A 14,978-nucleotide genomic window follows, 5' to 3' on the forward strand; every position below is an offset into this window, starting at 1 on the left:
TCCACTCAGTCCTGAAATATGACAATAAAAGGAATTATAAGGCAAAGAGTGGTATCCAAACATAAAAACAACATTATGCCACTGTATAAAAACATGTTGCATGACCAATTTGACCGTTTGCTTTTTGTCCCTTCCTCTGTAAAAACCTTGCAGTACAATTTGAAAAAGAACAAAGAAACACAAGAATGCAAGAATGTGGGAGGCTTGAGAACAAAGATATGTCAGGAGCCTAAAAAAAAAAAAAAAAAGAAAATAGAAAAAAGGAATAATTCAGTTGTTCATGGTTCCTTATCATACATGAAATAAATAAACTAAAAAGGTGTGCACAATGAAGAAAAAAGATACGTATTCTATCCATATGTCATTAAATTGTGAAAGTCTCTGAAACAGAATGTTGTAGACACTATTTTCACATGGGTACAAAAAGCAATCAAATTTATGAGTAAGGCATCTATCAAGACCTATTAAAGACAAGCAGTCTCTGAGACAGAAGAGAAAGTATACTAGAGAAATCTTATGTGTTTTTCTTCTTCTGTTATCTTCCCCAAATATTCTTAGAGCAAAGATACTGGACTAGATGTATCTTTGTTCTAACCCAGAGAAGTTGTTAATACGTACATGTTGTTACTCAAAGCAGACATTAACTCAGCACTTCACAAACACAAACAAAACATTAATCTTGTTTAGCATCAACTATTTCTCAAATAGAGTTCAGCAAGTTTTAAAATACTGTAACTATTCCCTCCAACAAATACATTGCTACCATATGTCTAGGTTGTGAAGAATTATAATCGTAATGCAAGACATTTTTTTTTTTTTTTATGATGCTTTCTCCAATCATTTATTCATGGCAGAATGGCAACCAGAAGAATTGTTTGGATCCCTAACATCTTAGGCAATCATTTTCCCCAATTCTTATACTAAACTATATAAAGGCGGCTGACGTGGTTTTCCCTTCCTCTAGGTTTTCACTGTTTTGCATGTTTTTAAGACATGTTTTGACACACTATTACGCTATGTATACCTCTGCTTCAAAGGCTTTGTATGACACCTTTTTTACTATGGCAAAAATTGCATTTCCATATAAATCACTTGCAAACCTACTGAAGATAAGACTTGTTACTCTGAGAGCATGACCTGTATAGAACACTGGCTTGAGAATCTATTGACAATTCAATTCTGTATACAACACAATCACGGGGATATTTTATTAGTCTGTGTCTTTATTTCCTTTGGTGGAAAAGTTCAGTTTTTTAAAAGGAGTTTGGGGGGAAGAGTGGGGATTTGTGTGGGTGTTTTTTAAAATTCAAAGGCATCTAAAATACATTTGGATAACTGCACACATGATTTTAGGCCATATATAAAATATGCAATAGTCACCCAACTAAATAAGGGTGCAGTGATCAGAGGGAGTGGAGCAAGCATGATATACAATTTGATTAAATACATGCAACCCACATGTATATAAACGTTCCTACTGAATTGAGCTCACATGTATCTCTCTAATAAATACATAAATAATTATTATACATAATTATGAGATGTTAATCTCTGAGATGTTAAAAAGCCAGGAGTGATGACAGAGATCAAGACTTACTGAAATAATGTTAAAAGAGGGGGGGCGAAAGACCTTTTCACACATCAAAAACTTAAAATAACAAGATGTAAAATATGTTTTCCTTCATTCATGACATCAGAAAATGAAGTTACCAGGTAGACAGAAGTAACAATTTGTCACGCCAGAATCACTTTATCTAAGCCTTGTGAATGCACTAAAATGAATGTCATCAGCTAATATGTGTACTAGCAACTGCTACAAACTAGACTAATAAGATTATAGATGTGTTAACAATATTTTCCTTTTAAAAATCTTCAGATATTTTATTAAAGCAAATGGTTTTCAAATGCTTTTTAGATTACAACATCAATCACACCACACACACCCCCAAAAAAAAAAAAGTTAAGCCTTAAAGATCTCTTATAAGGATTTTTTTTTTAATCATGTATTCCCACTGGTTATTTGATAAATCTACTCATTTCTGTAAAACAAAAACAAATTTAGAGATAATTGGTGTGTTTCACTAAGGCCTGGTAGTATAGTCTTTTTTTTTTTCCCCTTAATGTTTCTGAAGTTAGAAATCAACTTTTTATTATGCTATGCTTTGTAAAGAAAAAAAACTAGGTTGAAAAAATAAATAATGCATTTGTCATGTTTAACTAATATTGCAACTGTCCTACCCTCTCCAAACTTTCTAGCTTTTGATCTTTGGAATGAGCTGAGCATTGAAAACTTACTAGAGCCATGATTTTGATTTAGAAGCACGCCTCTCCCTCCCTACAGTTCAGAGTAGTGCAGGAGATGCAAGTAAGTAGGAGAGATAGACATTTCTGCTTTCCAAAGGGATGCAGCATGAAGCCTCTTGCAAATCACTGCCTTTTACATTTTTCTCCCTTACCATATTTTATGAACAAGCTACAGCTGCTTGCCACATACAGGGTAAAAAAACCTTGGAAATCCCATGACTGCCCTGAGTTTTTCCCTCGTATTCTGTAGCACACTTCAGCATATGGGTCAGGAGCACTTACATGAGCACAACGTTTGCATTTAATTAATCCTTGTTGACCTGGGAATGAAGGGGAAAAGACAAAACCAAGTCCTGAAAACAGTAATTAAGAGGAAACTAAAATGAAATTATATTAAGTTAAAAGATATAACTGAGACAGAATATATGATAAATTGAAGACAGACAGGAAAATGGTCCATCTCTGAACACACTGAAAGTGTATTACCTATGAAGGTTACTGCAATTACTACAGTTTGATTGTCCCCGTAATAAATGCAGACATAACAGGAGTATAATAACTGGTAAGCTGGATGTTCTCCTCTGGCCTATTAAGTGTCTACTTGTGCTATTTTTCCCTTGGAAAGTTTGCAATGGAAAAGACAAATATGTTTGCAGGAGTCACCAAGCAAGGAACACTCAATTCCTTCCGATACTTCCACTCTTTACCGTGGACAGGGTCTGAGGCAACTTTAGAGCCCTCTAGTGTGGAACTGGCCAGAAGGTTCTCTCAAAAATGACATAAAGAGGGCATTTTCAAATAGGAATTTAAAGTTTTAAGTGGTGCCTTAAAAAGCACCCATCAGATTAAATACATACCTATACACTTTTATATAAGGGTACATATATCTTATTTGTACACATTTCTATGTGTACAGCATACATTTAAAATTAAACTACTTCTCTTTTATAAAATAATAAAAAAAAAAAACAGGTAAGAAACCTCAAATTGTTATTGAAGCATTTAATTTAGGATGCCAACATAAATCACTTCACTTATTTTTACTTAAAATGTAGTATGTTGAAAATTTTCATATTGAAAAATCATTTATTCACAATTTCACTGAAACTTTCTATAAAATATTTAGATCAAATATTTTATTTACTGCTTATTTCAGTTGCCCAAAAATAGTGTCTTATTGCCAATGGCATATATGGGTGTGCTAGGATAGTAGTAAACTGCAAAAAAACATACAACATAGCAAACCACACTACCAAAGCACAATATTAAGTGGGAAAAAAACCGCATATGACAAAACAAAAAACAAACTCAAAAACCATGGAGAAATACTATAGTAAAACTCGAAACTGTGCTATTATGTTTTGGAAATGAAGTTAATAATGAAATTTTCTGAAATAAGAACATTTTGCCAGAACCTCATTCACCATGAACAATGGAGTGAACTATAAGGGTTTCTTCTCCAATATATTTCTTTGCAATTGAGGCAGTTTTGAGCTAATTTTTCCTTATTGTATGTCATGGATACCTGAGGGCATTCAACCAAAAAACTTTTCCAATATACTTTTCTATAACACAAAGCTCTACAGAAAATCTCACAAGTTTTGTAAAAATTGGAATTATTTTTTCTATTAACCCCATTTACAGCTTTTCCAAAGTACTTTCACATAATCTAGATGCAAAAGTGTCTTCAGATTCTCTTTTAATAGTGTAGATGTCAGATATGCTTAAGTAATCCAGGTTTCTCAGGAATTACTAAAAGCCTTTTACAATACTCTGTCTATAATAATTTTTCTATTTTTGTTTACCCAGATGCAAGAACAAAACCAAAACAGGCAAGAAGAGTAGATGAGTTATCAAAAAACCCCCAAACCACCCCAAACCAAAAACTCAACAACCTTCTTTCAGGAAAGCTTGTTCCTTTGGACTCCATTGGATGCCTCAGAGGTATAAAGATGAAACAATATGTTCTAAATTTCTCAATAAAATTACTTAGTAACACTTTTCTAAAGTGAACATTAGTGCTGGATATTTAAGAATCACCAGTAAACTCAACCTTGTATGGAGCACAAAGTAATACAAAGCAGCTCAAAACATTCTTCAATGGGCAGGAAGAAAAAAAAAGATACTTGGGAAAAAAAGATATCTTATTCAGTCTTCATCTGATATACTTACATTATCTTAGTGATCAAAACATTCCTCTTTTGATGACTTGGGAAAATGATTTAGAACCATCTTTTATTTTTTTTCCCCCCTCTGTTTCTTAAGTTCAATTGACAAATAACCAATGAGTCTCATCACGTTATAGCAAAGGTCCTTCAGATTTCAAGTTAGCAGTGCTTCTGATAAAGGTGGTTTTTTTTTCATTTTCCAAATATTTCATTATTTAAATTTAATGCTGAACTAATAACCATTTATTTTAACAGGCAGTAATGATCTCCTTTTCTTAAGTGGATTTTAAATTGGTGCATTCAGCCTTATGGAAAATAAAACAACTATCTAGGCACATAAGGAAATACCTGAGATGTAGTTTTGACTATTTCACCTATGTCTTAAATTCAGACTAAAACACTGGTTTTTGCAAGAGGAAAAGGATTTCTCTCTGATGTTTCCTAAAGAAGAAAAATACTCAATATGATTTCAGTTCTTTTTAAAGGAAAGCTAACTTGTATTGAGATTTCATATAATGATAAAATTAAAAATTATTTTAAAAATTATTCTTAATTGAATATTTATTGTTATTTAGTGCTATGTATATATATTGCTAACAGTAGCCAGTTACTCTGAAAGTTGAAATCAGTGACCAGTTTTAAATATGAAATCCAGATAAAGAGGTAGTGCCATGGGTGCAAAGGAAACAAGTAATGCAATGGTTATTGAGACTTTCTTGCTAAATAATCTTTTATGAGCCTATTAATATTCATTATAGCTCCAGAAGAGTTATTCTGCCTGCAAGTAGAGCTACTTAATGCTCTTGCTTGTGGATTAGCTAGTCATTGTCTCCTTTAATGGACAGTTAATATTCCTTCTGTTCTGATAGTATTTCCTCCTTTTTCCCACCTCTGTAATGAGTGCTTCCTTTAAGACTGTTAATAAAGAAAACTGTGACTATAAATTATTATTTTAAATTTGCCTTGAAATGCTCATTACAATATCTAGATAAAGGTGTTTATGAATGTTGGCACATCAGTCCTAGCTTAATCCTACAGGTACACTGTTTTGCAAAGATGAAAATATTCTCAGAACGAGAAACATAACAAAATAGTTGTAACAATACTGTAACTCACCGCAGGTAACCGATTCCTGAGAAACAACTAATAGATCAATTAACGGAGGGACTTTGCTAACCATAACCAGATATACATAATTGCTCAGCGTTTATTTTTTCCTCAACATCCTGTTCCATTCTTCGTAACATTGAAAGGCACACAAGACTTCATTCTCAGGCATTTTGAGCCAGTAACAAATATTATGCAAGTCAATCTCTACCAATTCTCTTGTCTGAAACAATGGCACTGTAATTAAGGTGTTTGATTCCAGTCTTCACCCTCTGCAATCCTATATTTCACAGAGCTATTCTCTGCCAACTTACATCACTGACCCGAGCAAAAAAATCCCAGGTAAACGCGCTGATGGGATTAGAGGTCAGCAGAACTCAAGGTTCATTAACAGCGTCTCTTAATTTCCTCATTATTTCCTGATAGCCAAGGACCTTGTGAAATATTTTTTCATCTACTCATCCAAACCTGATGTGGCCTTGCATTTGTTACTTAACTTGCCCAAAACATGAAGAAAAAACCTTTGGCACCTGGACTTAGCAAAAGGCCAAATTGTAAATTTAAGAACTTCAACACATTTATTTAGCATCACAATGGAATCATGTTTTATCAGTACCCCATTTCTAGCTATCTGGCCTTAGGAAACAACATCTTACTCACACTTACATGTGACCGGGTTCATTTTGACACCTTTTATCCAGTTCTTAAATTACCTAAGCCAGCGCAAACCTTCTACGGCCCAGGAGAGATGGCCCCAGGACTACATAAAATGATGAACATTATACTTCATCAGAGCTTCATGCCAAGCACGTACAATACCTGATCTTACAGTACCTTGACATAATCTTTCATTTGGTGTTTATCCAAAGAAGGCAGGCAAAAATCAAGCAGAATTTTAAAAGAATAAAAAACTTCAGCTGCACGATACTATTTAAGTATTATCAAATGTTTTGAATACATGCTACAAAGAAGGTATGTTAAAATCAGTTCTCTCCTACACTGATCTGGATCCGAACTGGCAAAATATACCAACAGCTTAGTATTTCTCAGAGGACTTCTACATTGTCAAGCAGCAACACTTAAAGATTACTTTTTTAAGAAAGGGCCCTTTTTACTCAGAGACCTTTTGTAATTGAAAAAATGAAATATTTCTTAAAAAAAAAAAAAAAAAACAAAAAAAACACCAAAAAAACCCCCCACAACCACAAAAACCCAAAACCAAAAACCAAAGAAAAACCAAAACACCACCAATTAAAAAACAAACAAACAAACAAACCCAAAAAAAAAACAACAAACCAAAACCACACAGAGTCTTACTGAGGAAGTACCAAATAAACAAATTTATCATCACTTGGAAACTCCTTGACATCAAAATGAACTGACTTAATAGCATAAGATAAATTTCTGGTACACTACTTGAATCCATGAAACAACATTTAATACCTTACATAACTACTTGTTTTAAATGGTCAGTTTAAAATTCTACCCATTCAACAGAAGAGGTTGTATTCTTTTCCAGCTGAGAATCTCTAGATTTAAAATACATGTAGCACAGGTAGGAATTTGAAAGACAGATTAGGTTGAGCAGAAAAATATGACCACTAAATCCAACAGCTCCTATTCGGTATGATGTTAACTGGTATTTTCAGAGGTTAGTGCTGAAATATAACACCCTCTGGAACAATCTAATACACAATGGTTGTTGCTGAAAAGGAATTAAGGAGACAGAATACCTCTTCCTCCCTCAGAAAATCTTTTCTCTACTATTTGTTAACCTGTTTTACTGATGTAGACTCATCATCGTTATAAAGCTCTGACTCAGATTCCACATTAAATACAGTATTTGGGACTTCATACTGAAGTTATTGGAAGTCTAATGACAATAAGAAGGTTTTGAGTTAGGCTTTGTGGACTTGATAACTTATAGAAGCCAATGGGAAGTCTCATTTATTTTAAGAATAATTTAGTATACACTTGTATTTAGATTTTTTTGTTATTGTTGTTAAATTCTGGCCTATTTTGTTTCAGAAATAGAGACATATTTCAAAAAAGGATTTTTGAACATCTGCTTGTAATAACTGCATTTGTCAAATTAAAAAAGAAGCAAAGCTATCATAATGAAATTAGTGATGTTTTAGAATCTTTTTTGAGGACTGAAAGAATGGAATAACTAATCATATGTGATCACAATGAGCCCTGTATTTATGGAGACTTCCTGCTGGTTGCCTTTCCACATGATTCAAGACAATGAAGCACCGAGTATGACAATCTTATTAGGCACTGGCCTCACATTTCAAAAGCTAAGCCCAAAGACAAGTTCTGTACTTTTAGCCCAGATCAACTTCTGTAACAGCTACTGTTACTGTAGGTTTACATATGACTTCAATCACATACCCCAGCAATAAGGATGCTTGAGATCTGAATCTACGTGACCTGAACGGTATTTCAAAATGGAAGGTACTTTTAAATATCTAAAGCAATAGCATGTATTAATGTATAAAATGTATAATAGTAGTAACAATGCAGGTGATCCTGAAACACAGCTGCATGACAGACTAGGTATTGTTGATAGGCTTGAGTGGTACCTGAAAGCACAAGTAGTACCAGTGAAACTATAAAGCAACACTAAGAAGAAGGGACTATAAAATTAGGTCATATCTTATTTTGGCTAGCTAAGTCTTTCTGACAATGTCTTGTACATCTAGTGGTAATTTTTACACTCAAGTCCTCAGTGTGAGGGCCTTCCATGGACCTGTTTTTGAGCATAAGGTAACATCAAAAACAGTTCTACGCTAATGATAGAAAACACTTCTGAAAGATATTGCTATTTTTTCCCCCCATTTTATGTAGGATGTCAATTCATACATAGAGCATTTAGTTGTATTATTTACAATAAACTTGTCATTTACATTCATTGTATTCAATCAGTTCTATCTATAAATGTCTAAATTAGCATCATTCTTTCTACTGCAATCACAAATGGAAGTGCCTACATATACATCTGCACCTGCTGAGTGATCAAACAGAATTTATTACTACTTACTTCTTTGTGGTATGCCTTGAAATTTTGCAACCCACCATGAAGGCCACCTAAAGTACCTACTTTGAAATGTCATTTTAGATGATACTTTAAAGGACACAAACACATACGATTATTTATTTTAGAAAAAAGCACAAGGCAAAGAAAAAGAGATAGCATTTACAGCAAACACAAAATTATCTTGATACCATAGAAAACATTACACAAAGGAAGAAAATAATTGAAAAATAAAGGAAGTACATTGGTTGAGTTTCAGTTTATAGAAGATAAAGCTTTCAAGAGTCTATATTCCCCCTTTCTAGCTTTTGTTTGTCTCCATCATCTTAGACTTTCAGTCACTCTTTCAGAAAAAGTTAAATAAATTTTTCCCCATCTAAAAGAAATATTTGCTGATAGAAAATCCTTTAGCTTGGGGCTGGTTGAGGAAGGAAAACAAAATAGGAAAACAAAACCCTGCAGTGCAGCTGGATCACTTTAGAGGTTTTTACATGATGCAGCTGAAGTAGCTGAGGACCAAAACAACTGATTCCTTCAGTTCCAAGCTCCCAAAACCTAGCCAGATCTAAACTTTCTGGTTTGTTTTCTTATATTAATGGGAATAATTTTTCAGGCTCCTCTCTGAATACACTATTGATCTAGTTAAACTGTTATGGCATCTAGTAGACATATCTAGTAGGCAGAAGCTATAGCACCAAAAAAAAACCCTCATGGTATGAGGGAAAACAGCCAACATCCAGAAAACTGCGTCAGTCTTGCCAGTATGTAAAACACTCCCAAAGGCAATAAGCATCTTCATCTGCTTGTAACATTTCATGAACCTGGGGCTGGCACAAACCTCCAAGGCAGAGAGCACCCTCTCAAGTATTTTCTTTCTTTGTTACTGCCTCAGCATCTGACCTTCTGAAAGGCAAAAAGGACTTTTATTTCACTGCACAGTTACTCACATTTGCTTGTCCTGTTTATTTTGAACTAATTTTGTCAGATAAAATGAGACTGTCAAAAGTAATTCACAAAATACAAGCAAGCATGTACATGCATATATGTATTTATGTGCATGTTAATACCTTTTAAACAGGCAATGATTAATCTTTGCCCTTAAGATGGTTTATTTTCTGCCATGAGAGAAAAAATAGATTTGCCGTTATTTGTGGGGAGCTCTTCATAAAACAGTATAATCTACAGTCACGTTTGATTCTGAATTTACAATCTTTAGATGACAGTCAAATTTCTAATTAAGTATGCCAATGAAAAAGAACCTCTTACCTGCAAATGCTAATAAAAGAGTACTGATAATTAATCCTGATATGCATTCATATTTAAATAAAATGTAATTGCCTAATCCTTTAAAAAGAAACCACTATAAGGGAGTAGGCTGTTCAACAGCATAGTGAAGATAGCTTTTAATCCCATCCAACTGTGTTCAAAATCTTATTCAAGTGTTTTTAAACACCATTTGAAATCACAGCTAGAAATGTGCACGCTAGTTGTATGCTTGATTATCACTATCCTCATTTTAGGCTCAGGCTGATGACACAAGTATCCCTAACGTCTTCTCTCAGCCCTTTTCCAGCCTTCTCATTTTTTTCAAAGGTTCTTCTTTCTGTGCAGCATGATCCTGTGCCAAGTAAAGGGTGTTGATGAACAATTACATGTAGAAAATGAAGGCTGTTTAAACTTTACCAAATTCAAATATGTCTTAAAAGTACATTTGGTTTTCTACAGTAAATTTTATATTTTAGCAGCTTTAGGTACAAACTGTCCTCAAAAGCACACTTGGGGAATTGCCACATATAAAAGCATGGTGCTGGGGCCCCTATCACCCCCCGCTCCCCCGCCACCTATTCCTAGCATTTCAGTGCTCGCCTGACTCTGACTTCACAAACAAGGCATGAGAACTGCTTCCTTTCTGTGCCTTTTCTTCCACTTTGTCTCCATACTTGAAAAAGCAACTTCTTAAAGTTACAGAATTAAAGCAAACAAACAAACAAAAGAAAACCCCTTTGAATTCTGTGCAGCAGCTCTGAATAGGATCAATTTCTCTGGCACTACAAACCCACATTTCCTCCAGCGCCATTCCAGGAATAAACGTAACTCTTGCTCCAGCAGTTCAGCAGGCAAACTGTAATAAGGAGAGTTCAACAGTTCCCAAATCCACCACCTCACTGCTACTAGGGATAAAGACAAATCCACTGGGAGCAGCAGGTATTAATCTCAGATTAAGTTCTAAATGTAGATGAAGAAGGTGGAGATAAAAGAATGAAAAAACAAGTGACAAACACACTGTCAAGCTCAACGGACAGAGGACCAGGTAAGAGGTGAAAAAATTTACAAGCATGTTTCATTTAAAGTAACAGTTGTCATTTAAACTTCTTTAAATAACAAATAAGACCATAATATTTTAGAAGATGATCACCTGCAAATACTATTACTCACTTACAACCTTTCACTCATTACATAATTATGAAAAGTATTTTTAAAACACCCCTTCCTATTTTGGTTTCAATAAGTTCTACATGTTTGAAAGTGTCCAAGCTGGTAAAAAATAATATTTTCCAGTATAGTAGTACAAAATGATAATTTTAATTTTATAATATATAATTAAAATGTAACAATTACAGCTTTGGCATGCAAAACTGAAATTATGAAATACTTCAAGAAAATTCTGGGGGGAAAAAGCATTTTTATTCCTGTTTGGAATAAATATTTTCAACATTCCTATTTCAATTTATTGAAGAAAATTAGAAGGCTTCATTCTGTTGTAGGTTGATGCTTAAATGAGGAGATACTTGAATGGAATGCTGTGTGGAAAATGTGACATCAGTGCTTCTTGCGTATAATTTCCTTACACTGACCTGGTTCCCTGTGTGTATTAACTCCCTGTGTCTGGGTACGCACAGGCTTGCCACTGCCAGGCACAGGACACAGGCTTTGCCTTGAGCAAGCAGCACCGGGCTCTGGCCGGGGGCTGTCTCAGTCCTTTCGCCTGGGGTTGGCTTGGCTTGGTGGACACCTCAGTTTCAGGTCAGCCTGTTTAGCTGCTCTTAGAGCAGCACTTAAACGACCAAGTGGCTATCATTTGATTTGTTTTATTTTTACTTAGTATACTTTTATAGAATTACATAATAATGCTGTTGACGTAGGTCAGAAAGACTGAATTCAAAGATTTTTGAGACCAAATGCAATGGAACTAGAGTTAAGCCTCAAATTTATTTCAAGGGTACTTGTTTTGCCCTAATTACAGAGAACAATGGTACCTCACATTCCTTTGAAATGTTGGGCACACAATGTACAATGAACTATTAACTTTTATAGGTTTATTTCTTAAGCAGTGTAATGAATATGTAGATGGTTTGTTAAAAAACCCTGTGCAGAAGAATGAATCTTGCTCTAGAAATCATTTTCCAAGATACCCTTATAGTTTTAAATAGGATCTTCACTATTGTATTGCAACAAAGAAACCTAAATAATTCCTAACTTTATGTAATCTAATGTTTCCATTATCATCCCTATTAAGGCAATGTTTAACAAACCATATGGAAATTATCTGCATTGTTCAAAATTCCATTAAAAATATTCAACAAAAAGCTATCCTACTGTCTGGCGTTTTACAGCTATGCCAAAAAGTTAATTAAAACATGGTTTCAGTGTTTTCAGACAGCATGCAAACACTTTAAAGATGTCTTTAACCTTGTGGATTGATATATATCCTACATATATATATATATATATATATATATATTCCACGTGCATATAATCAAGATCTACACATACAACATCTATTCATATGATCATACATAATGTATGGGTATGTTTCTATAGATGCTATGCAATACTGGATGTTTTGGTAAGTCAGACTTCTATCACAACTTTTGATAAATAAATTCAGGTATTTCCTAGTGTTTTGCTGATAGAGATGAATTAATTTCTCTCACTGCCACAAAGCCCTAACATCTCCCATTCCGTCCTTCTCCCCCTTTAGTTTTTGCTGTCCCATCCTTTCACTTCTTTTGCATGAGTTATGGTCTGACCCTTCACTTATTTGATTCAGGTCACTCAAGTGGCAGAAAATAAGCAGGACTGGAGGTGGAATGGGGACGTGGGTGAATATTTTTCTGCTGGTTTAGTAACTCACTCAGAGGAGAGACTGTGAGCGTCAGGACATTGCAAGAAAGGCAGTCAGATAACATCAGGAAGCAGCAACAAGGGTTTTTTAGGTGCAGTAAGCCATTTGTTCAGCTAAGCAGTATCAAAAAATCACACTTTCTGAAAGGCTTTCAGGGAAATAAAATAATTCAATGGACAAAACTAGGAAACGTTCCGGCTGTTTTTCTTGATGGTTAATTTAATGTTTATTCTTATTGCTTTCCATGCAGCCTTTTTTTTTTTTTTCTTAATATTCATCCATTACTTTTCAGTATTAAACTCTGTAAGTATTTTTGCATCTTTTTTCATTTGACATCATTTAAAGTGGCTGAGAGCTGTTACCCAAAGGTAAAGTACATGAAGACTAAAGCAACAGGCTGTAATAACTCAAAATGAAGAGGTATTAACGGACTAGTCAATGTATAATCGAACTATAATTATAGGAAGAGCCGAGCACAAACTTGATCTGCTATGCTGCCAGGTTGCTGAATGTGGAGCAACAGCTACTGCAAACAAGTCAGATTTCAAGATACAGTCAGATTTGAGACAGGTAAGTAGGAAAAAAATCAGTTCTGACCGGAATATAACAAAATATATGGATGTATCTCACATGACCTGTAACATACCATATAAAAGTTCTCAACACCTTTCTCCTTTCTGCTACTCACTACCACACTGACCCATACCACTGTGGTTTGGTCAAGATGTTCATCTGTACTGTACACACTTGGCCCTGGGCATTCTGGGCATTCAGAGAACAAATACCTGGCAAAACTGCACCACAGATCTTTGTTTCTCTCTGAGTCCTGTGAAGACACAAGGCGCCTAATATAAATAGTACATTTGTTGCTGGGTTTGTCAGAAATGATCTTATCAGCACTCAAAAACACAGGCTATGGGAAGTGTTCTAGCTTTTTCAGTTCTGTTGATTATTCTTGACCACACTACTTTCCACTTGTGTGCAACACAGACTTATCAGTGTACATCAGCATTAAGAAAGATTATCTATGAATTCTTCATTACCAAAATCCCTCAGAAATATGGACAGTAATGGATCTCGTTGATTCATGCTGAGAAGCTCTCTACTATATCATAACTGTGAAATTGTACTTGTTTAAGTGCAGCTTCAGGATGTATCAAGATATAAAAAGAAAAAATACAATTTTAGAAAAACAAAGCAAGAGAGAGAAAAGAAAACTGAAATAGGAATAGGCTAATCTTTGTACTTACGAAAAGCTCTATAGAATTCTTCCAGAGTTAGGTGCTTGTCACTATTATAATCATCGTATTTCAGCAAATCGAACACAGAGCAGTCAGACAAATCCTTGCCAAGCTCATCCCGTTTTATTACCTGACAAGAAAATTATAACCATGAAATTACATTTGAGCTCTTAGAGTTCTCTGGTATAATTAATTGTTTCTAATAATCATTTAATAGATCATTTTAAGGTCGCTGTGGGGCAATGAACCGCAACTGTGTAAAGTCAGGGATTTCTAGTTACTTTGTAATCATTTATTGCAGTTTTTAAAGTTAGGACAGACTCACTGAGATTACAGAAACAATTTTTAGAACATATATTATATATATAATGGCAATAGACAGAAGCATTATAAAGACGCTGTGAATGATAAAAGCTGATTTTACTTTACATGCATAGGAATGGTGATTAAGAAATGCGCAAACATACTTGAGATAATAATTTTCCCAGTACACATGACAATGTCTTTTTCCTCTCAGTCTAATTCCTAACCACAAAAACCAAATCCAGACATTTTCAAAAATAACTAAACTCCTACTACCCTACTAATTGCATCAACTTCTTACAGGCTTTTTGACAAGCCAATTCTCTTCCCCAAAACCTGTCATAAAAGCAGCTGACCTGAAAAGGTTCCTGTTTCTCAATACACTTTGTAAACAGATCATAATTAATAGCTATTTATTAAAATTAAATTAAAATTAAATTAAAATAAAATTATATTAAAATTAAAATTAATATAAAATTAAATTAAAATAATTAATTTTAACTCCAATGAACTTCTCCCAGACATATGTTCTTTAATTTGTGCACCATTTCGGATTAAAGTTTATGTATGTTGTAGACATCTACCTTGATTCTGTCCAAGGAATTTTTAAGATGTTGATAAGCTCAAATATCAAGAATTCTCATTTTACATGGTGCGTGTATTAAAAACATTAACACATAACTGAAAGAACA

General features: G+C 34.2%; 1 protein-coding gene across 4 annotated transcripts in view; it reads right to left on the reverse strand.

The window, feature by feature from the left end:
* The window catches only part of FSTL5 (follistatin like 5), a 324,611-nt gene that overhangs the window by 130,466 nt on the left and 179,167 nt on the right, over positions 1 to 14,978 (reverse strand). For all 4 annotated transcript variants that reach the window (XM_080370936.1, XM_080370934.1, XM_080370935.1 and 1 more), the window contains exon 6: positions 13,993 to 14,113. In XM_080370936.1, the coding sequence (XP_080227062.1) occupies positions 13,993 to 14,113 (121 nt within the window). The remainder of the gene's footprint in view (positions 1 to 13,992; positions 14,114 to 14,978) is intronic.

The sequence above is a fragment of the Falco punctatus genome (genome assembly GCF_963210335.1).
Source record: "Falco punctatus genome assembly, chromosome: 1".
NCBI classification, from domain to species: domain Eukaryota; kingdom Metazoa; phylum Chordata; class Aves; order Falconiformes; family Falconidae; genus Falco; species Falco punctatus.